Source organism: Neopelma chrysocephalum, unplaced genomic scaffold (genome assembly GCF_003984885.1).
Source record: "Neopelma chrysocephalum unplaced genomic scaffold, ASM398488v2 Primary Assembly neopelma1_347, whole genome shotgun sequence".
NCBI classification, from domain to species: Eukaryota; Metazoa; Chordata; class Aves; order Passeriformes; family Pipridae; genus Neopelma; species Neopelma chrysocephalum.
The window spans coordinates 1,482,058-1,506,049 of record NW_020898011.1 but is presented as its reverse complement, the minus strand read 5'-3'; the positions used below and the strand labels follow the sequence as shown (position 1 = coordinate 1,506,049).

General features: G+C 43.7%; 1 protein-coding gene across 2 annotated transcripts in view; it reads left to right on the top strand.

Annotated features, from left to right (window-relative positions):
- The window catches only part of LHPP (phospholysine phosphohistidine inorganic pyrophosphate phosphatase), an 81,354-nt gene that overhangs the window by 10,181 nt on the left and 47,181 nt on the right, over positions 1–23,992 (top strand). For both annotated transcript variants that reach the window (XM_027705591.1, XM_027705590.1), the window contains exons 2-6: positions 2,196–2,383; positions 2,622–2,775; positions 5,204–5,267; positions 6,442–6,534; positions 14,176–14,267. In XM_027705591.1, coding sequence (XP_027561392.1) covers positions 2,196–2,383; positions 2,622–2,775; positions 5,204–5,267; positions 6,442–6,534; positions 14,176–14,267 — 591 coding nt within the window. The remainder of the gene's footprint in view (positions 1–2,195; positions 2,384–2,621; positions 2,776–5,203; positions 5,268–6,441; positions 6,535–14,175; positions 14,268–23,992) is intronic.

Here is a 23,992-nt window from a genome sequence, read left to right as displayed (position 1 = left end):
GGTCAAGCCTCTCAGAAGTGTAATTCTGTTTTTCATCTAAAATGCTGAGAAAGAACTTGAATTTGTAGTACAGGAAAAGGGAGTCTTTGCTTTCCCCAAGCTGACCTGTGAGGGTGTTTGTTTGTCTGTGCAAGTCAGTGTTTAGTGTTGTTCCTGGATTCGTGTTGTTGACCTTTAAGAGGAGAAAGAATAGATTCTCATTCAACAAAGTTCTGCTTCCAGGCACTTGTGATTCATGGGATTTTTTTTTCCCCAGGACTGTGCAGATAGGTTTTGCATTTAGAATATTTTTTTTTAACCATGGCACACTCTGTTACAGTTTGTTGTGTATCCAAATTACGCTGCTTTGCTTTTAAACTCCAGCTGAAACCGTGTCTCGAATAACAGATGTGGAATACTGTCATCCCACTGTCACACCGATTGTTCATTGTTCTGAGAAGGTCACATCATAATTCATTAACAATAATTATTCCCTGGGTACACCCTGCACTTCTTCACTCAATTGCTTCATTAACTTGTGAGTGAATCTCACATTCAGTGCTCCAATCAATGAAGATATATTTATAATGTACAAGTGGATGCTATTAGTTACAATATATTAACTGCCTAATTTAAAATAGAAAAGCTATCTTTATGAAGGGCAATTAACCACTAAGTGTAATTGATAATTCGCATATCTATGATTAGGAAAGACAAATAATAAGAAAGAAATGAATCACCAGCGTTATGAAAGAAGACACTGGCGTGCAGTTTTAATGAGTAGAAGGGCCTCTCTGGGTCAGGACCAGATTTCCAAGAATCCTTTAACAGAAAGTTCGTCATTGGATGCGTTGCCTCGAGGTGGTTTTGGTGTTTGGACCAACCAATTGAGGTCATCTTCCTTAGAAAACGAACCCAGCGCTATTTTGTTGTCTTGAGAATCAGGGCAGGGACTTTCTTAATAGAAAAGACCTTTTTAATCCTAACAGAAAGAAAAGTAATAATATTTTAATAAGAATTTATAAGCCTAGTGCCAGATTTACCTAGCTGTCTGAACCTGCATGAGCTCAGGTCCTCAAAGATAATAATACACACATTCACATGAAATCTGACAAAAATTACCAATTTTCATATATTGAGGAGCTGAGTGACAGTCCCTTGGGCAAATATTTATTTTTTTTTTTAAATTGTGATACATTTTCAATGCTTCTGATTTTCCGTGGCCACTTTGAAATACGTCAGATCTTCAAATAGCTGAAAACTAGAAACTCACCCTTTCAGAAATGGCCTTTTGGTGACCAGTAGGTCACCACAGCTTGGGTCAAGAAAAAAGCCACTCAGAGGGAGAGGACTTGCAAGAGGTTCATAGAATCTTAAAATGGTTTGGGTTGGAAGGGACCGTAAAGATGCTGTTGTTCCACCCCCTGCCGTGGGCAGGGACACCTTCCACTAGACCAGATTGCTCCAAGCCCTGTCCAGCCTGGCCTTGGACACTTCCAGGGATGGGGCATCAACACAACTTTTGCAGAATACCAGTCCTTGGCTCTGGACACTTGTGGCCATGTTTTCTTCCCCTGAGAAACATTTATTAATGAATCAGTTGAACTACCATATTTTTCAGGATTACCCACCAAGTGGCAGCACAGGTGTTTTATGAGAGATGTAATGACAAAAGTGAGTCCATGCCAGTGTTGCTGCATCACTGCAACTAACTGGCCTCTCACCTGGAGTCTGCAGAAGTGCCAAGCCTTGCTGTTGCCTGCAGCAGGTGATCAGTAAGTGGAAAGGTGAAAATCCAAGTTAAGATGTCAAGGGCCAGTGGTATCACACCGGCTGCTGCTGTGCAGGGCCTTCAGGTCAGGTGTGTCGGCATCCATGAACCAGTTTAAAGGAAAGGAACTAGATTTAAGTGTTTTTATGTGTGGAGGGAGTGTGTGCCTGACACACTGGGGTATTCTGGGGGTGGTGGACATCCCCTGTGCTGCCTGTCCAGCTCAGCTGTGTGCTCCAGAGGGGCAGCTACGTGCTCTGGCCGTGACTCTGCACATGGAAACTGCAGCTGCAGCGCCCAGAATGAGTATTTTAGATGTGTCTGGTCACAGCAAGGGATCCTACTCCCGTTCTGGAGTATCATCTTAATATAATTTTTAGCAAAACTGGTGCCCTAAGCTCGTTTTCTATGCCCAGTTCAGCCCTGCACTGCTCTCCCTCCCCAGGATCAAAGCCTCTGGGCTGAAGCTGCGGCTGTGCACCAACGAGACCCAGGCCACCCGGGAGAACTTCGTGAAGAAGCTCCGGGGGATGGGCTTTGACGTCTCCGTGTCCGAGGTCACCGCCCCAGCCCCAGCAGCCTGCCACATCCTGAAGGAGAGAGGCCTGAGGCCACACCTGCTCGTGCACGACGGTGGGACAACCCTGCAGAACGCGCTGGGACACGTGGAGGGACGGGAAAGGGTTTATTTTGCTCTTTGTCACAAGGCAGATGAGTGTAAGCAGGAGCCAGTCTTGAGCAGGGAGGTCTGAAGAGCAGTTCATCCAGACTTTGATTTAAAGGGAAACACAAACTTGGGGAAACACCATCAATTCCGTGAAATCTGAAATGGTGAGGGATTTCTGATTTATTTTTTTTCCTCCTTCTGTAGATCTTGTGCCTGAATTTGCCGAGATTGATAAAACAAACCCAAACTGTGTGGTTCTTGGAGATGCAGCAGAAAACTTCACCTATGCAAACCTAAATGAAGCTTTCCGGGTTCTGATTGGGATGGAGAAGCCTGTCCTGATCTCCCTTGGAAGAGGGTGAGTTAAGCTCTGGTTTTTTTCCTCAAGTCTTTGCATTTTTAAATTTCCGCCAGTGTCTTTAATGGAGGCCAGAAATTGGTGTGGGCGTTCATAGTATCCACTTTTAAGCAGTTAATTTATTTGTCTGGGCTGAGAGTCTGATCTGCTCAGGTACCTGTCAATGAAGAGGACTTTTGTTGCTTTAGGAGAGCCTATTAAAAACCCATAGAAATCATGGAGAGCTTGGATTTTGATGTGTGCAACCCCCAAGTGAGTGAGTATTGCAAGAGGCCAGCAGGATTTTAGGCATTGCTTGTCTTTCTGTCTTTGCTGCTACAAGATCTCGGAGGTGAGAAACATTTAACTGTTGCCTGTAGCCTGAACTGAATATAAATTATTTTTAATAGTGAAAGAAACCCAAAAATTCAACAGGCCATGCTTGGATAAAGGGCTGTTGGTGTAGGTTTGTGATGCAGTTTGATGCTTTTGGTGCTTTTGTAGAGACAGATCCATATTTTTTATAGTTTGAATATCAAGCAACATTTTTAATTATTCTCTGTCCATTAAAGGTAAATTTTGATCTCCTGCTTTCACATACGGAAAAAATCCAGTCAGCAAGTCTGAATGTTTTCCTGAAAACAGTTAATTTATATGTATTCTGAGGTTTTTAAACAGGAGGTTATTAATGCCAGTGCTGAATAATGCCAAATCCCAACAGCCTTGCAGGAGTTATTCTTATCTGTTGTGTGATGTATGGGCTTTAAAAAGACTGGGCACGTTTAGCTTGGGGAAACTGCAGTGACAACTTTTCTCAGTGGTTCAATAGACCATAATGGGCATGAAAACCCTCCATAGTTTGTAGGTTATTGATCCAGCTGGGTAGAACTTATCAGTGGGAAGGAGCAGTTAAATTCATTGTGTTGTCTCACCTGACATTCACGCTCTAATCCTACAACACGGGTGAAAAATCCCTACTGCTTCTCAGAAGGATAAGGAGAAAATGTTGAGCCCACAGCAGAGTGGCTGATGAGCATAAAATAACCAGGTTTTGTGTTATGTAATATCATCTTTCAAAAAGGAATACAGAATCAACCTTTCTTTAGGAATTGTAGTGTGCTTAATGCAAAAACGCCTTTGTACCCTGTGCATATAAAAGTTTTTGTTTGGTCATTCGTTGATATAAATTAATTAAAACCCAGACTTGTTGTTACTTATTTTAAATATTATTTTTCATGTAAAAATATAGATTTTTTTTAATATTCAGAGCTCAGTTTTCACCATGACCATTTCTTTTTTTTTTTTTTCTTTAATGATTGATCATTTAGGTAATGTGACTATGAGTTCTCTGGTGAGTTCTCTGATTTGGAGAAGGGAGATTATAAATTGCAAGAATTGTTCACCTGACTGCAGAAGCCTTGTTGATGCAAAGGGCCATACAGAAAACCCAGCCACCAGTCAGCTTTGTTTTTAAAGTGCAGAACTGGCACAATTGGGTGGATTTTGCGAGGTGGGCAAGTAGGTTGGTTTTGGTCGAAGTTTTAGTTCATTCCATAGAAAACCAAAGTGTCAGAGTCACTGAAGCAGAATGCCCTCCTCCTGAAAATGGAGTGATTTACATTTAGCATCTGTTTTGGGCTGAGAGTGGGAATTGGCTTTGTAATTTCTTCTGTCATGCCAGTGTCAGAAAATTAAGCTGTTTACGCCAGACTATAGAAGGTTAATGGCTGTTCTAGCAAAGGTCAAGTGGTCATTTTAAAGGAAGGCTATGCTGAATAATCGAAAATGGCAGAAGGATAAGGCATAAAATCTTAACTGACTGCTCATCCTACCTTTTTTTCCTTTCATATAGAAACCTGTCTTTGCTCTGATCAGGAGAGCTTGGAAGATCCACATTAGTGTGAATTGCTATTCTAGAAGAACGTTGTAAAGATAATATCTAATTTCATGAGCTTCATGGCAATAGGGACATTTTTAGAAGGAACAAAATATAGTTTAGTCACAACAAACAGTTCCCTGGCTTTCCTCATATGGAAGGTGATGGTGGTCAACTGTTTGGGGTTTCCTTCCAGATCACTGAAGGGGTCACAGATGCTGGTTGGTGCCAGCCCTCACCTCTTATCTGCCAGGGGGTCTCTGTCACTGTGCAGTAAAACACTGGCCAAGTTCATCCTTCATATGAGCTCCTTGAAATCCCTTTGGACCAGTGGAGTTGTGTCCCAGATGGGCATCTGGTCTGAGATCTCTTCCCCGAGCATTGCGTGGTGCTGAGCCTGCCCTTTCCCTAATTCCTGGTGTTAAATTAAGGCTCTGGATTTCCTGATTGCTTGGACTTTTTGTTGCAGCCATATGGACACCTATAAAGGCGCAGAAATAATAAAATGTGGTTTCTTTGTGTTTAACCGCCAACGTTTTCATTTCATGCGAACTTTATCACTTTCATTTCCAGACGCTACTATAAAGAAACCGATGGTCTGAAACTTGATGTTGGAGCATATATGAAGGCATTGGAGGTATTTTATGGCTTGAATTATGCTTACTCGCTCTGTGCACCTTGTTAAAAGAGTAACTGGTATAAATATGGACCATCTCCTGTAATTACTCACCTTGGTGGAGGGAGTTCCCACAGATCGGGACTCATTTGCTGCATTCTAAAGATGGGTGGATTCATTTGTTTTCTGCCTTTGTTCTTTTTATTATTATTATTTTTAAATTAAAATATGAACTTTTACCGTTGTGGCACCTTTTTTCTGGGAAGCGAAGCCCTTGAAAGGAGGAGCCAGAAAAGGAAAACATGGAATGTTGTCTGCAAGATATCCAAGAGAACCTGAAGGTGCATTTTATGTTTGGGGCAGTGTTGTTTTTGACACAGCCCTTGCCCTTGACAGTTTGCAGCAAAAGGGCCCTTATTCAAGGTCAATCCTGCTTTTAAGCCTGATTAAGTCTGTGTAGAACCAGAACCTGACAGATAAGACAACCTAAGGGTGAGAGAGGAGAGAATCTTTAATTTCCCTTTTAAAAGGCTTGAAGAGAGATTAAAAAATACATAGTGAATGCAGAGAATAAGACAAAATAGGGTAATATATAAACACAGAACATATATAATGTCTACTTGTATACTTATATAACATATACTTGTAGCACATTAATTTGTATCTATTTGAGTTTGGGGCGAGAGTTTTTGCCTCCCAGATTAAGTTCAGGCTTCTTTTCTAGAAACAATCTAGAAACAACTGTTTCAGCATAGCACTGATATTTAGTTGCAGGAAAATGTAACTTTTCAAATCTGGCTGGTCACTTGAACCATTAAAATTGAGCCAGGTGGTTGAAGAAACCCTCTACCCCTTTTAAGGCCCTCCAGTACTTTTGATAATTTCATATAAAGGATATTTGTTATGTCTCTTAAAAAAAATGTGCAATACTGGAGCTGAGTTTGAAGACTGTTCCATGACGGAGGATGTAAAAGATTTGTAATTTGAGATGTTTCAAGAAGAATTTCTTTCCTGTCAGAGGACTTCAGCCACTTCTGATATCCAAATTCCCTGATGTTTAACTTCAGCCACTGATCGATTGTGTTGTTTAAGGGCAAAAATCAATAATCACATAGTTTTTGTAACTGGAATTGTGCAGTTGAACAAATGCTTTTCCAGTCAGCATTTTTTGTGTCTCTCTCTTCTTTTTTTCCAGTATGCTTGTGATGTTCAAGCTGAGGTAGTGGGAAAACCATCAAAAAGGTTTTTTGAGTCAGCCCTGGCAGAAATGGGAGTTCCAGCAGAGCAGGTGAGGTTTCAGATGCTCTGACCATGGGCTGTGCCATACATTTGTGCCCACTGATGCATTTTTTCTGCTTTGCTATAACTTTGGAAAGCTATAGAAGAGCCTGAAGGGAATGTGACCAGGAGGATATGGTAAACTTTGGGTGGATATGCAAATATTTTTTCCAAATGCAGTGTGTTAGGTGTGGTGCAGAGAAATATTTATATTCAAGATCTTCCTATGAATTACTTAAAAAAACCTCAAATTAAAATAAAGAAAAAGTTGTTGAAAAAATACTGCAGAGGGGAAAAAACCTATGTTTGCTCATTCTGTCAAAAATGTGAAGTAGAGAAAAGAGAATTGACAGCCAAGAGGGTAAATGCCAACAGGTTGAATTTCTCCTTCCGTGTTCATACTTACCACCCTCCTGAAAGGTATGATATAATTTTCTCTACCTTTTTCAGGGTTCTTTTTAACTTCCTGCTGTTTCCCTTTTTATTCCCAGTGTCAGTCTGTCTTTCTTCTGGCTTGTGCCCTCCCCACCTCTGCTCAATTTAGAGCCTTCCATCCCTCCACTCTCTACTGTAGTTTCTCCTTCCACAACATTGTTGTGTTGTGCTCTCATGTTCACCTTCCTCCCAAACCATGTGGTTCCAAAGAACATGCACTTCTTTTGTGAAATTCCTTTATTTGGAAGCTAAAGAAAACAATACAAAAGAACAAAAGTTAGGTTTCCCAGGGAATTATGGAAGACTTTTTGCCTCACGAGAGAGAGAGAGAGAGAGAGAGAGAAAGAGAAACTTGGAGACTTGGAGGCTGCAGAACAGTGGAATTGAAGCCAAAATGTTATTTTTTTTTCCTTTAGTGTTGCACTGATTACCTTTCTTTTAGTAAAAGGAAAGGCAGAAGTAAAATATTTTATAATTTTGCTGACTGACCCAAAACCTGCTCCTGTATTACTGGTTTTCCAGAAACATGCTGAATATGTGGGGCTTCCTTATACAGCCCATTTTCCCCCTCTCTGTAGTTGTCCCCAGCTCTTCTTTATTGATTTGTTGTTGTGTCACACAGGACATAAGGATGAGTATGAGATGGCTCACAAACAGCAGTGAATTACAACGTAATAATTCCATCAGGGGGTTTGGATGACATTATAAACAACAGGAGCAAAGTTTGGGTGCCTTGTAGGTCCCTCGAGCCTGGAGATGAAATTATGGCCCTGTAATTCAGTATGTGCTTGAGTTGTACTTTATTATAGAGTGGGGAGATGGAAAAGACCTGGTAGACCATCTAATCCATCTCCTTCCCAGTGCAGGAATGTTCCCTGCTTCACATTTATTAATGTTTGGTCCAGAGTAGTTTTCAGTGAGCCAAACACCCAGGCTGCTGTGAGTACCCTGGGGGCAGTGTTCAGGTTTTATGTGCAGGCAGCTTTTCCTGAGATTCATTGGGATACTTCCCTTTTAAACTGCATCTCCTTATTTCTAGTTTGACTCTAATTAACAACAAATAACTTATTGCCTTCCTGGCTGTTTTCTCTCTCCAGTTATCTCTAGGCTTGTTATCATTACAGTAGTTGTCTTTTACTAGAACTGTGTGGTTTAGCTCTCAGCAGCCTCCCTCAGTTTTGTCCCTCTGGCTCTTTCCTGTGCTCCCTTCTATTTGTCCATATCTTTCCAGTTACAAGATAACTCAGCCTGAACATAATATCCCAGTTACAGCCACGGAAATTATTCAAACCATTCACCCAACCAGCAAACACCCAAATCCTTTTCAGCCACAGAGTGGCATTTGGGAAAAAAAATAGCTGGAAAAAAGAACAAAACAAAAGGAACAAACAAACAAAACAAAACAAAATAAAAACAACCACAGAGCTCAGGCCTCAGATACTGTTTGTGTAAATCACATACATAAAGGTTTGTGTTTCCTTTCTGCTTATATCAGAAATGATTGGTTTGCAGGAGTAGGAGGGAAGGTGTTATTCCTGAGTTTTCTATTCTGGTAACCCTGCATAGTGGCATCACTTGTCCTTTTTCCTAGGCAGAGAGGTGCAGTTTTCCTCAGACACTGTTTTTCCCGGCTCATGGAATGCCAGGCCCATGTCAGCCCATGGCAGTGAGGGAAGGTATCATTGCAAGGATGCAACAGCAGAACTCCTGTCTCAGAAACTTTGTCCTGGGAAACAAATCTCATTCAATGCATCACCAGCCTGGTAAAAATGGTCCCACCAGAGAATGGTCCCTATTGGCTTCAGGAGAATTTGGTTTGGGTACAGAAAAGCAGGAATAGTCCCCAGCAGAGATTATTTATTCTTTTTCTAATTTCTGAGTGCTTGACCTTGCAACTTTAATGTTCCTTTGAGAAGGATTTGCAGGCTGGTTTAGTTTGTGGAACATAATAATAAAACCTCAGTATATTCAGTTTAAAACCTCAGTATATTCACTTCAGTAAGTTCCTGTAATACACTGTATTACATTTTAATCTTTCTCCTGGATGAACTATACTTCTCTGCATTTGTAGTGACATGACAAGGGCTGGTTTGACTTGCCTTTACTTTTACAGAATGTTTGCCAGTAATTTATTCCACCTGTGGAACGCATTTAATCCAAACCATCATTAAACCATTTTAGATGAGCTGTGCTTTTGGAAACATATTACAATTTTCTTTCACCTGACTTTTAATGAAAAATACCTTTTTAATAAAGCTGTCTCACCACAGTAATTCTAGACAATGGCAATTCTGAAATTCCTCAAGCTGCTTTAATCAATAAAGTTATCACCAGTCGTTTCCCTTGATAACTGCTTCTTACTGAGACCCTGACTTTGCCGTCTGCTGCTGAGATGTTTTCAGCCTGCACTTAGAATAGGAGGAACTCCCCAAAGTCCAATTTTCATTTTAACCTTTCCTCAATGGCCTAGAAATAACAGATTGCTGGTATTACTTTAATAGATTGGAAATTTAAACCTCTTAGAGGTAACCAGACCTATCTTACAATTCAGTAATATGACAAAGAATAACACATCTTAAAGGTTACTGAAATGCCTAATTCATATGTTTTAAGGCAGCTGTCACAGTGGATGATTTTTACAGCTTTACAATAAAACCTAAATAATGTTAAGGTTCTGGTAGTTTTATATAATCATAAAAAGTTCTCTCTGCAGCAAATTGTCCTGTTTTAATGGGAGTTATGGCAGGTCATACCGGAGTCCATAAACTACTGGTAGTTAAGCAATTCCCATGTCTGCCACCTGCAAGTCTCAGGTGGGAGTTAGTGGTGCATGAGAGCAGAGGGAGGTCACCCAAGAGTGGCACAGACAACCTGCTGTCATGCCAATGTCCGCTCCTTGCTCACTGGCCACGACAGGGGAAGATTTCCCACCTCTGAATAAAAAGCGAACTGGCCGAGTGAAGATTCAAACTTCAGCCCTGCTGAAAGGTTTTTGAAACCTGGCTGGCCCTGCAGCCTTTGGAAATCTAAGACAGAAACATAATTAACATAACATGGGATCCTGAAGCCTGGGAGATTACCACTTGGACCAAGGAGAACAGGGAGAAAAGTAAACGTGTCGTATTTCTTCTGTAAAGGGGTTTAATACATTAATCAAGATTTGGCCCTGGCACATTTAGCTTGATTAATGCTATTAAGCCTATGGCAAAAATCTGTTTAGGCATAAATATGTTTGACTCTGTGTTCAGTATTCTGTTGAAGTTAGCACACTGCCTTCTGTGCATCTCACTGTTTGCATCCTCCAAAATACTGGGTCTGAGCTCATCCTAGTAAACCCTGCCCTGCAACACGAGCATGGTTGGGTAAATCAGGATATTCTTATTTTTCTGCCTCATTCATTTTCTTACTGCATGGTTTGTTTTCTGATCAGATATTTTTCTGTGATTTTAGTGACTGCTAGAACTCTGCACACAAAAATTACCCGAGGTTCCCACTCACCACCCCAGCAGCACCTCTGAAGACTTTACCAGCTTTGGCTGCTTCTGTGGGTAAAAAAGGTTGGCCCCCACCTCCATTCAGCTCTGGGTCTGTGGCACAGACAGCACCAGTAAGATTGCTGACCTGTGGGGATTATATTGTACCTTCCCACTCCCAGATTCTTGGAGGTCATGTTCATGTCCTCCGTGATCACCCTCAATGGGGGTTGAGTTTGATGGAGACCCTTCAAGAGCAGTGGCTTCCCTCAGCTATGGCACATGTGTGCTTAGTTCACTGTGTAAACCAAACACACCATCTCCCACCAGATGCGTGGCTTAGGGAAATATAAATCACATCATCCTGATTCTTATGATGATTTGTCTTGAAACCGGAGAGACTCACTGTGTTTTTTCCCTTCTTTTTAGTAAATTTGTAGCTGATCTAAAAAGAGTAACTCCTGCAGAACGATTGAACAAATTAATGGTGTGATCCCTGTGTAAAATGTGAACACAGACGGGGATCTTTTAATTCCTGCTTTCAGTGGGTATGTGACCTTTCAGTTTTATATCTTTCTCTCTGTTCTTACCATATTGCAGTCAGAGAGGAAGTTAAACCCAGGTTTGACAGGTAGAGTTTTTTTATTTCCCTTGACAGTGCACCTTTTGACCTCTATCTTCTTGCCAATGATTTTTTAAATCCTAAATGATTTGGGAATAATTGCTCCTCCTTTAGTGATTATTGCCCTTCACCGATAGTAAATCTGTGAAGTCCCTGGGGGCTGGAGTACATTTTTGTATGCGTATGCCACAAGCTGGCCTGGACAGGCATCGCTGCTCAGCTGCAGCTGCACTCACAGAGCTGCCACAGTCTTGCAGGAAAACTTCCCTGGCTGGGATAAAATACAGCCCTGGTGGGCAAGAGACTGTTTGTTGGGCTGCCCTGCTCTGCCCGTTCCCCTTGTCAGAGGAAATTAATTTTTAGGGTTATGAGAACACAGCACTGAAATTGTCTTTGTTTCAGAAATCTCATCCTGAACATCGGGGCTCAGGCTGAGCAAGGGCATGCAGCTGGTGGAGGGCAGATCTCTTCCCTCTCTCCCTCGAGGAGGTGTTGGAAGGAATTTTGTAAGAAGAAGGGAGTATAAACCATCAAAGACAGTGATTAAATATCTTGGAGCAGCTCGGGAGAAATTGGTAATGCTGGTTGGTTGGAGTGATGTTACCCTGTCCTGTGCAGCTCTGCATGAGTGGGATTATTGTCTTTTCCTTATCCATGCATACCTGCTTTATTTACTAATTCCTTAAATTTAACCCATCATTTTCTCCTCATTTCATATTGGGTTCCCTGTTTGGAGGAGTGGCAAGGAAAGGTGAACTATCTACAGGAGAAGGCATCTTTTTAGGAACACACGTGTTTCCATGAGCAGAGCGGATAAGGAAGATGGTCCAAAAATGGAAGGATGGGCAAGGTTGAGCCCTGCATAGTCTGGTGGCTTTAAATGGGTTTGAAAGCAGAGCTGAAAAGGCAGAGCTGCCTCTCCCAAAGCCTGCTCCTGCTCTTTCCCTAGGTCCTTATATCTCTCTACTCCCTAAGGAACGTCTCAAAGCACCTCCACAGTGGTGGCTCTTCCAGGCAGAAGGAAGAAAGGGTGGGCATATATAAACTGTTTCAAAATAAACCACTTCAGTGGTACCAGATGTTGAAAGAGTGTCCTGTTCCATCCCATCCCCTGAGGGGTGGTCACCATCTCTCATGTGAATACTATTCAAAATCAACCTGGCAGATAGACTGGGCTGGTCACTACTATTTATAATCTTACACACCCCAGCTCATATGTTACACAAAGGAGGATTTAGTTTTTAACATGAAGCTGTCACAGGTCTACGTGTTCCTAGGTCAGTTTGGTTTATGAATACTCTCAGAAAATTTAGATATATCCTGAGATTTCCTTTACATGCTATGCAATAAGTGGGAGAAGATCCCGTTGCAATTAGGTAATTAATAAAAATAGCTCTGGAGCTTTACCATTTTTAGCCTTCCTCAGTATGTATGGTTCAGTCCTGCCCAGCAGACAGCTCACAGAGTCAGTGACACAGATGAACTGGCTCTTGTGTGCTCTGTGAAAAAAGAGCTGCTTCCATGTGAAGGCAAAGGAAGAGGAGGATTTTGTATTAAACTGGAATTTTTTTTGTATTGTAACTGGAATGGCACCTGCAGCGCAGTCTTCCTATATGTTTTTGACCTTAAAGCTGCAGCCAGCTGAATGGAGAGGCTCAGCATTCCCATAGATCCCTGCTTCTGCCTGTGCACCACATTCCCACGACCTCTCTGACAAGGGCCTGTTTATCAGTTCTCCACAGATGGAAAAATGCTGGGTTGGCTTCTGTGTGTGCCCAGCAGAGTCCCCCCGGTGCTGCTCCAGGCAATCCTGATCCTTTGGAAGCATCCCATTAACTCCCTAAACCCACACATAAGACAGGGACCCATCATGACAGACCCCAGGAAAAGCTCAAACCACTCAGAGCAATTTCTTCAGTAAAACAAGAAATATTTTGTGTAGTGACCCCATGTATCTGATGTGCAGGTATGAAAATAATCAAAAGTACCTGGAAGGGATGGAAATTCAGGCAGGAGTGTCTGGATTTGCAAGGTGCCAAGGTTGTGAAAGGTGGGCAGTTACATTTATGAAGCAGAAGGTTGATTCAACAAGATGAAAATCAAATGGTTAAAGGTGCAATTAATTAATGTATTTTAGATAAAATTCAACTTTGATACAAAAGGTGCAAAAGCATGTTTAAAATTGGATTGATAAACCAGATTACAGATTTTCAGAGCTGCTTTGTTTCCCTGATTTTAAGTGCTGCCTATTCTCTTTGGAGTAATGCAGAACACCTTTGGAAGGTGTAAAGCTGATTTTTTGATTATTAGTGGTAGATTACTGGTTTGTGTATATACTGGTTTTTTTTAAAACTATAAAACCAACCATTTTCAATTTGAAGCATAAAATCAACGTAGTAATTTTTAATGCAGGATGATAATAAGCACTTGAAATTTTACAGATGTGGTTGTCAAAGAGTCCTTAATTGATACACTTTGATTTAATAAGTGTCTTTAACAGGCAGGAAGGTGCTCTGTGCATGCTGTAAGTTTTCATCAGACACAGACAAATCTTAGCACACCCAGTTGCTTTTTTTTAATGTAGTTTGTTTATTAGTATTTGCATAAACTTAAGGTGATGGTAACACAGAGCATGCTAGGCCTGTACATATTGTGTCATATTGTGCAAAAATGAATAAATTCTGGTTTATAGTGATTTCCCAAATTTCTGTATCAACCTGAGAATGGGTTGGAAGCAAGCTCTCAGTGATCACAAGTTTAACCTTTTGACTAGTTTGTAGAATACCGGTTTTAAGAAGTTAAGCTTAATTTAAGCTGCCTGGAGTGTAACAGAAATGGATTGTTAGGAACAGAAGAGGCCTAACTTCATAAAATTTACCATTTTCTTTGAACTGTGATTTTTGTGATTGATTACAAACTGTGTAGGCATACATTGCTGCAGGAGCCACAGCATGAATTACGCTCAAGGCAGGATGACTTTTAATCAATCCGATGACAATATTATCTTGTTTAATTTGTCTGATGGCGGTATTAAACATCAAGTCAGGCTGTTTGTTATGTCAGGGGCGTGTGGCAGAAATGGAATTCATGGCAGTTTTCCTGTATTTCCTCGCCCTGACAGGCCATCATGATCGGAGATGACATCGTGAATGATGTCGGGGGAGCCCAGCAGTGCGGGATGAGAGCCCTGCAAGTGAGGACAGGGAAGTACAGGTCAGTGCACAGCCCACACATTCACAGGACCAGACTTTTTCCATGCCTTTTCCAGCTCTTTTCCTGTTGGTGTCAATGTAGACTTGGATTTGTTGTCTGCACAAGCCCCTCCTTGTGCAGCATTGGGTGGATGGTGACATTTTCATTTGGGAAAACACTGTGTGTATGAAAGTGGTGGGAAGGGGAAGGCACAGCGTCCTTGATCTTTTAGAGAAATATTTTCTGCTAAACTACTGCTGTATTTTTTTCATCCCAGTGCATAGAACAGGTGTGTTTCCTGGGGTTTGTTTATTTTTTTTCTTGCTGCTGCATGAAAGTGTTGTGCACTTGATGTAAGACGTGTCTGAAACTTGTAGCAGGGTTGGGATTATAAAATTAGACTGTTGATTCAGCAATCTCTGTGGGTCATCTCCCACAGCTTTATGAGGGGCTCCACATGTCTGCTCTTCCCTCCAGACACATTCAGCGCTGAGGTGTCTGAAACACAAGAGCTGTTTCTCCATCTCTTGCCTTACCAGGGTGCAGGATCCTGCTCATCTCTTCCAAAGTGGCCCTTCAAACCCTTCTCCCTGCAGGTGTCTCCATGATCCTGTGCTTTCACTGAGCTTTCACAAGACCTGCCTCCCTGCAGCTGCTGATGGGAGACCTGAGTGCCCCTATAAACAGGGTGGGAAGTGAAGGAACCATCAGGTGCTCAGGCCAGGTTAGGTTTGAGATCTGCTCAAGGTCCAAGTGCTGTGCAGACATCAGTCCCTAAATTTAACCTTCTGATCCCATAACAGTCAAAATCTCCCCTTAACCATCTCCTCTTAATTGTGATCGTGCCTCCTCATAGTGTGGTTCAGCCACACCATCTGTCATCTGATGTCATTTATATTTTTACAGTTTTTCTTAGTTTTCAAATACTGAGACTGTAAAAGAAGGATGCTCCTTTGGGGAGGGATACAGCACATGAAAGTGGTGCTTGCCACAAGCTATCTGAAAAGTTACTTGGTTAGTTTTCAAGACAATGTGTTTCTCAATTTTCCTCTTTAGTTTCTTCAAGGAGATAAAATAATACCCAGTGCTTTGATTCTAATGGACCAGTAAGTGATGGTCTTTTAAAAGACAGATACAGGTGTATTGTATTTTCTATAATTTTAAGATAGTACCTCTCAAAATCAGTTATTTATCTCAATGAAGCTTGAAAAATCTGAAAGTTTAAAGGAGCAAGTATATAGTTTGTGCTGTTGGGATTATTTGTCTGTAATCTGTGCAGTCCCAGGAGTTTGACTTGATGATCCTTGTAGGTCCCTCCCAACTCAAGACATTCTATGATTCTGTGATTCTAATCCCATTAATTTCCTAAAGGAGAAAATAAGGATTCAGAGGTTGATTTTATTCTGATATTATTTCACTTTATGAATCCACATCATAATGTCACAGATACAGGTGCCACTGAAGGAGATATCTCTGCACACGGAGGTAAATCAAACCTTTGCTGCTGACCAAACCTCTCCTGGGCCATACTTTGCCCACCATAAAATGTGCCACAGGTGATGCTGTACCCAGACTGTTCAGGCAGCTGATATAAACTGTGTGTACACACACATAAATATGTATAATCATATGCTGAAAAAAACATTTTCTTGTATCAAGTTTGAGTCATGATTTCACAGCTGAAGGGGAGTCACCAGCTGTTCTAGATTGTTTTCCAGTGTTTTGTTTCCTCCTTCAGCCTGTGCTTGGTGTTATCTGAATTCATGTGCTATTGCACAGCAGTGAAATACAGATGAGTGTCTCAATTCCCCATGTGGTGCCAGGCCTGCTGTTAGTAATTGGGAATAAAATGAAATAACTCTCGTTTGCCAGGAGAGGTCAGAGGTGTATCTATATTTTTAAGAACGACTTAGAAAATCAAAACACACAGTGAGTAGTGAGAGAGACAGAAAAAAACAAGTGCTGAGCAAGATAAATTAAACATAACAGAAAATGTAGTTGTTTGGTGGTGGGTTTAGTTTAAAGTATGATGTGTAAGATTTTGCATAGGCCCTGTCTTTCCCTTTAGTCCTTGCTGACACAGAGCTGTGTGCTGCACCCGAGCACCTCTGGATGGCATCCTTGGTTCGTGCACATCAGTGTCAGCCACAGCCTGGGGCTGCTTTTCCAAAGGTGTAAAGCTCAGCAGTGTCAGGGTTTTACTGGAGCTACTGAGTGCTGGGGCAGTGGGATTGCCACAGGTTTCAGTCACAGAATCATGAAACCATAGAATGGTTTGGGTTGGAAGGGACCTTGAAGATCATCTTGTTCCAGGCCCCTGCCATGAGCACTGTGCAGCTCAGGACATGGGTGATCACCCCAGCTGAGTTCTCTCTGTGTTTCTACAACCTTGAGTAGTTTTTTTGCATTTCTACCCCAACAATGGTGCCTCACTTCAGCACAACGAGTGCAGAGCTGATTTGAGAATAAAATAAAAAATAACAGAGGAGCTATCTGAGGAACCATTGCAGCATTTTGCAAGTCGTCCCCCTGCATCCTCACCCAAATGCTGTCCCTGGCTGGCAGACATCATCACCTCTGGTGCACAAGTGTGCTTTGGGGCAGCTCTCCTTATTTCAGTGGTCAGTGCAGTTTACATGAACATTTTAGATAAAGGTTCCTCCCCCAGAGGGTGGTTGGCACTGCCCAGGCTCCCCAGGGCAGTGGGCACAGCACCAAGGCTGACAGAGCTCAAGGAGCATTTGGACAATGCTCTCAGGGACACAGTGGGATTGTTGGGGTGTCCTGGGCAGGGCCAGGAGTTGAATCTGATGATACTTGTGGGTCCCTTCCAACACAGGATATTCTCTGGTTGTGTGGTTCTGTGATTTTTGGGGTCTGCTGCTCACCCAGTGCCACCATGGGTTATGCACTGCATCACAAAAGGTGACACATGAGCCAGGATTTACTGTGCTGTTTATGGTATTTCAGAGGGGCTTCAGCAACCACGTTCAATCCCAAGCTGCAGAACAATCTGGTGAATCTTCCTTGTTTTAATAAGCCAGAAAATCATTTTATGGAAAAAAAGAATGGGTTGAGCTGCTGCTGCAGAGGTTGTGGCAGTAGATGGGGTGGCTCGGTTTGCCGCAGGGTGGGCAGCCTCCAGCCAGGAATGGGAAGCTGACTGCAGCCCACAGTGGCTGGAGCCTTCCTCCATGGCGTGTTTGTGCCCTGCTCTGTGACGTGGCACTGGGTGCCAGCTCCCTGCTGAACTGAGGAACTGGTTCTGTGAGTGCAGGGTGGGGGTGGTTGGCTCTGCAGGCGAGTCGAGGTCCAGAGGGGAAGCAGAAGGGATGTGCACAGAGAGCTGGTGCAGCCCCAGGGCTGCCTCCTCCCTGGGCTCTCTCCCTCCTGACCTCTGCAAAGTCTTCTTCACTGTTGGCTGCTCCCAGGGTGGGAGTTAAAATGGGGGTTAAGCTGCTTCAAAAACGTTCAGTTTTACACCACCTTGCGTGGAGGTTCTGAAAGTTGGCTCCTTTCTCTTGCTTTTTTTGCATCTTTGAAGTTTAATAAAATCTGTGCAGCCGCTTTCCTTTAATGTGACAAACTTTGCCTGTTCCACACTCCTGCATCATGCTTTTCTGCTCTAGAGCTCTCAGTCCTCCAACAGGACTTAATCTCAAGTGTTGAGCTCTTTCTCAGTAGCCCAACCAGGCATAGCATAGATTAGTCCAAGAAGTGCAATAAATCCCAGCTTCACCATGGAATAAAACTTCTACTGGCACAAGTCAGGGCAATAGTGGGAAGATGTAGGGATAAGGTGGTATTTTGAGGTGACCTCAGCCATCATGGTTCTTTGACATGGCATGAGTAGTTGGGTTGGCTGAGTATAGCCTTTCATGGGTGTAAAAATGCAAAGAAAGGGTCAATCTGGTCTGTGGGTTTGTCCTCTCTCAGTTTGTCCTATGTACAGGACAGAGCAGGCCATTGCTCAAGCTCCTGTGTGCTGAGAGAAGAAGCTGCTGTGAGGTTTGTCAGCATTGGGAAGTGTGATGCTAATTCCCAAGTTTCTGTGCACACCTGCATGGAGGCCCTTCATAGCCAACATCTTTCCCATCTAGGGAAGAACACATACTTGTCTTCCAGCACAGAGTATGTGCTAATTCCACTTGCAGCTAATTGGCCTTGACATCAAACCAATGATTCCCACAATAGCTATTGATTCTGCAATGCTGGGTATTATCCTCTTTGTAGCCTGCAAGTTGGAGCAGAGAAAAGTGACTTTGAGGCTTTTCCAGCTGTCTCCCTGTAACATCGGGAACACCTCTCAGGCGCGTCAGGGCGTCAAATTGCAGGTGGTTCTTGGCAGGGGGTAAGAATTACTTACCCCCTTCTCCTTGTTATTTTCAGGTCTTGATTTGTAGGTAAAGAACTTTCCATTGCTGGCATGTGGTGGTAGCCAGGAATGTTCATGGCAGTGGTGCCCCCTCCCCCTGCTCACCTGTGAGCTCTGAAATGGTCAGAATCTGGCACTGTGGGTTCACCCTCTCTCAGTGCCCACGTGGGGTTTTCTTCCTTTGATTAGGGATTTATCTCATGGCCATGGCTGATACTGACATCAGTATCAACATCCCAGAGCTTCCTCCTTACAGACATGAAAGATACCCCAGGGGTGAAGGATAAAATGATCAAGGCCCGTGAGAGTTGTCATCTCCCTCCAGCTCTGCCACTGTTCTCTGGGAGAACTGGGTCAAGTTACTTCATGTATCCCTGCTTTTTAATTATCTTCTGAGAATGATTATTCCAACTGCCTTAATAAAGTGGCTTGTGATCTGTTCCTCTTGTGTGATTGAAGAAAACATTCAGAATTTGTATAGATTTATAGGAAATTGGCTTGCCAGTAGAGAAATCCAGACATATCAAGACAGAAGTTGGGACAGAGGAAAAGTCTTCTGGGCTGCCATTATCAAAGAATTAAGGATTGAGAAAACCAGGTTGTGTTGTTATCATAGCCTCTTAAGTGAGGTTATAAAATTATTCTTAAAAAAACAGACCTCCACCCGCAGATAAATTCGCAGCTGCCACTGTGTAAGTAAATGAAGGCTCACGAAAACCTTTTGCAAAGAAATAGTGATCTCTTACTGCTCTGCAGAGAAACAGCATCCCTCCCTTTCTTGCTCCTGCATTACTAACCACACCAAGATGAACAATTTTATTAGTTCTTTCCCATCTCCTGGGTCTCCATGGATCATACCAGCAGTGTGTAATGAGAACGAGCAGGCAGAGACACTCCCTGTGTGCCGAGACACAACCAGAGGCATTCTTATGGCCTCACATCCTGATAATTAAGCCTGTTTCAAGTATTAAATGGAAAGACTTCCAGCCTGTATTTGCACTGTGAAAAGTTGCATTATAATACATGTTGGTTAATGTCTTAAGCAATGCTTATTGAAACCTGGTGTCAGCAAGTTGGTGTTCATTGGAGCAGGAGAGCTGACTGCAGGCAGTTCCAAGGCGTAGCCTTATCACTGTTTACTGCATGTTCAAATCATGGCTTGCTCTGTCCATGTGTGGATCTTCACACTTGTTTATCAGTTTGGTTACCATAATCTTTGAATCAGCTTTGTGGAGGAGGTTCAGAGTTAGCACTGCAAACAACTTGCAAAAACTTAGCAAACACATGCTCGTCTGACCACGGCTTTACATTTTCCCAGTACATTCCAGCATCCAGACATAGAAAATAGTTTTGGTATCTGGTGCTTTAGGAATGAGCGGCCTCTGAGAAGGTTTAAGTTCTTGCTGTTGTAGCGTGGTTGCCCAGAGGAGCTGTGGCTGCCCCATCCCTGGAAGTGTTCAAGGCAGGTGTTCGAGGTTGGACGGGGCTTGGAGCAACCTGGTCTAGTGGAAGGTTTCTCTGCCCATGGCAGGGATGTTGGAACTGGATGGTCTTTAAAATCCCTTCCAACCCAAACCATTGCAAGATTCTTTGATAATCCAGCCATCCACTTTGCAGGGTAGGGCTCAATGTAACACGTTGCATTGGGAATACTTACTGCGCTTATTCTTGAACTATAAGTGTTGAATTCAGGAAGCAGAAAATGTTGCCCTTTTACTCTAAAGAATCATCATTTATGTGTCTGAATGTTTCTCTTTCCTTAACTGAACATAGCCAAGTGTTTACCTTCTACTAAAGTTACTATTTCATATTAGAAATACCAGTTGGACTAGATGATCATTATAGGCCCCTTTCAGCTATTCTGTTCTATTCTAGTCTAGTCTAAATCCAGGTTACACCTGAGCTAAAACACTCCTAAAAGGAGCAAGGTGGAGTAGGAAGTTCTGCTACCTTTTAGCTCACACATAAATTTAATGATCTTCAGTTAAAAAGAGAAATGTGAGTTTAGGGATTTTTTTATTAGCAGGTAAATTTATTAATTGGTACCATAATAAACCTCAAGGAAGCAGAGCGTGCTCAGGCCATAGCCATGCTGGGTGCTGTTCTGAAAAAATTAATCTGAATATCAGAAAAGAGATCAGTCTGCAATGAGAGTAGGATTAATAAGGGAGGAATGGATCAGGTCAGTGAGGAAAAGCAATATCACTCAGCAGTCTTGACAATTCTGCTCTCTACCTGTCTAATGACTGACTTTTCCTTAGCAATCCTACTCTAATCAATCTCATCTCCAACACTTAGGAAGGGGAGCAACGTGCATTTTGCAAATCAAGGTGGTGGTGACCACGTCAGCCTGGGCTGCAGTTTTGCTTCCCTTCTTGCTTCACATCCACCCAGCTCATGCAGCAGCAGAGGCAGCTCAGGTTTCCTTTTCTCCTCTTATGAAGCTGATAAAGGGCTGAAAGAAGAGGAGAGGAGGAGGTGGTACCTGCTACCTGAAGCCAGAGGCAGTGGGACCTGGGAGGCCACGTGGCTCTGCTGGCCTTGATGTATGGGATTAAATCACTACCAGGCCCTCTCTGACAGCATCCAAAGCTAATGGCTATTTTGCTTTCATTCCCTTTTGCTCTGGTGCCTCTATGTCTTGGTAGTACGTGCTCCTTCAGCTTGGGCTGGCAGCCATCCTCCACCCGACACGGCCACGTGTGCTCCTGCATCGGCGTGAGGAACACCAGAGCCCTTGGCAGCTGCCTGGCCAAAGTGCATTTCCCTCCTCCCTGCAGATACAGAATTCCTGAGCTGAGGTGGTGGTGGCAGGAGGCAGCTCAGGGGCTTTCCAGCGTTTCCACAGTTTGTGTTCATCTGCAGAGCACCCGCTGTCACCACAGACGTCTGTGACCCGAGCAGTGCGGTCTCGGAGATGGCACAGGGAGCAGGTCCTTGCTTATTTTTATCCTTAGAGGCCTTTTCTCCATGCCTGCATAGGGCTGTGGTGAAAAATTCCACAGTGAAGCAGCATTTCTCAACACTTGTCCCTTGCAGAACACTGAGCTTGTTTAAGATTTGACAGTGTTGAAGAACACCATACCCATAGCAAACTACCTTATTTCCGTAAAAATGCAAATGAGTGTGCTGAAATGTGCTGCAGAAAGGGCACAGCTGGGACAGCTGCATGATGTGGTTTCACTAGAGATTTCCTATTTTTAAAGAGCAGGTTCCTCTTCTCTGCATATCTTTTTCCTGTAGCTAAGTATCCTCCGGGCTCACTTGGTGCATGGAGCCCTCTCAGTGAGTGGCTCGGGGAGTGTGGCAGGAGGGGAGACTGCTCTGATTGATAAAACTGAGGCAAAGCATTGTTTTTCAAAGGGAGAGGGAAGCACATGAGAGAGAGACAGGCCGAGTCAGCTGCTGATGTAACTCCCTTGAAGCAAATGGTCCAGTATCTGAAATTTAATATTCTGGCTTGGGCTCTTGCTTGTGCTGTAGACACGCTCAGGAGCCACGATGCTGGAGCAGTACTTTGTGCTGGCACCTTGCAAACACAAAACAATGGAGTTGTTTTAATGCTGTCCTGCTTTAATGCTGTCCTGTGTGGCCCATGGATGCTGGAGGTTAGCTAGTGACATTTATTTTTTTCTATACAAGTGGATTTAACCAACAAACCCAGAGTGGCTGTCTTCCATCCCTGGAAGTGTTCACAGCCAGTTCGGACTGGCTTGGAGTGACCTGGTCTAGTGGAAGGTGTCCCTCCCCATGGCAGGGTTTAAGAACTAGATGATCTTTAATGTCCCTTCCAACCCAAGCCATTGCATGATTCTGTGATTCCAGCAGCCACAGAGGTGATGGACACAGGTGTTTGTTGGGGTGTATGGGAGTGGGGCTGCGAGCCTGTGAGAGCAGCTGCAAGACATGGGGATTTCTGCCCTCCAGCTGCTTCTCCTGGGCTGGGGGCTGGTTCTCATCCCCTTTGAGAGGCATGATGTGACTTGCCCAGAGTTAAAAATAAAGCATCCAGCAGTGCCAGCTTTAGGTCTTCTGCAGACACTGCAGAACTCTGGTGTGTCTGTACACGAGTGCTCATGTACTGCAGCAGGAGTACGAGTGTAACGTGAGAGAAGGGGTTTGGGTGAAGGGAAGGGCTCCCCTGCCACTGCCAGCACTGCCCATGCTCCTGGTTGGGGTGCAGACAGCCTGCAGCTGTTGTGGGACGTGACTCACGTTCACACTTTGCCCCCAACAATTACGATTCTTACTTGTCTGTGGTTTTCAGTCCCTGTCAGCAGCGTACATGGTTACACCTCACCCTGCTCGCTCATGGGGGGCCGTGAGCTTGTTCAGCACGAGGGGCTGGTGCTGTTGCACGGGGTCTGCATCCTGTCGAGTCTTTAAACTCAAGCCATCGACCTCCCTAAAAACTGGGATGGGTCTCAGAGCCATGGGGAGCACCAGGATGGCCACTGCTGCTGCATATGCTGTTGTTTTCTGCGTGGATCTGCAGCTCATCTCAAAAGACTTTTCCTACTTAACTGTGCTCAGAGTCTAAAATGGCCTTATATGATCACCTGGGTCTAATGCTCCTGGTCTGTAGGTCCATTCCCCTTAAATATAGTTTCTGTGACGCCTTCAGGGACCCACTCCTGTCGTTTTGGAAGGTGATCTTGGCCATATTTCTTCCACGTTTCTTGTGCCAGTGTGTGCTTTTATTTCGCAGCACCCACTGCTCTTCCATTCCTAGCTGCTCCCTGAGTGCCCCCTGAGTTTCCAGGAGAGGAGGGTGTGTCAGGTTTGTCTTTCCAGCTTCCACTCACTCCCAACCCATTGTAAGCACTGTCACTGTCCTCATAAGCAGAGTTCCACAGCCTGTCTGTCCCTGGGTGGAAACCTGGCTGTGCTGTGCAGGTGGATCTGGTGCTGCAGACAGTGGGCTGGGAGTCATCCTGTCCTGTCCTGTTTCCAACAGCAGCCGAGGTTGGGATCTCCCCAGGTTACCTTTGCACCTGTAGGTGTAAGTCATCCCATCCTAAAGAAGGCCAGGTGGATCTGGATGTGCCCTGGGGAAGCTGCCCAGGCTGGGCTTGGTAGGGACCAACTCTACCCACAGCAACACATCACTTGCTTAAATGGCCACAGCACAAAACAGGCATTGGCTGATTATGGTGTTGCAATTAGAAAAATTATTGCAATGAGTCTGATAAGGAGCAGCTGAGGGAGCTGGGGGGGCTCAGCTTGGAGGAAGGGAGGCTCAGGGGGAACCTTCTCACTCTCTACAAGTCTCTGACAGGTTGTAGTCAGGGAGGGGTCAGGCTCTTCTTCCATGAAACAAGCAACAACAAGAGGACACGTCCTTAAGTTGTGCCAGGGTAGGTTTAGATTG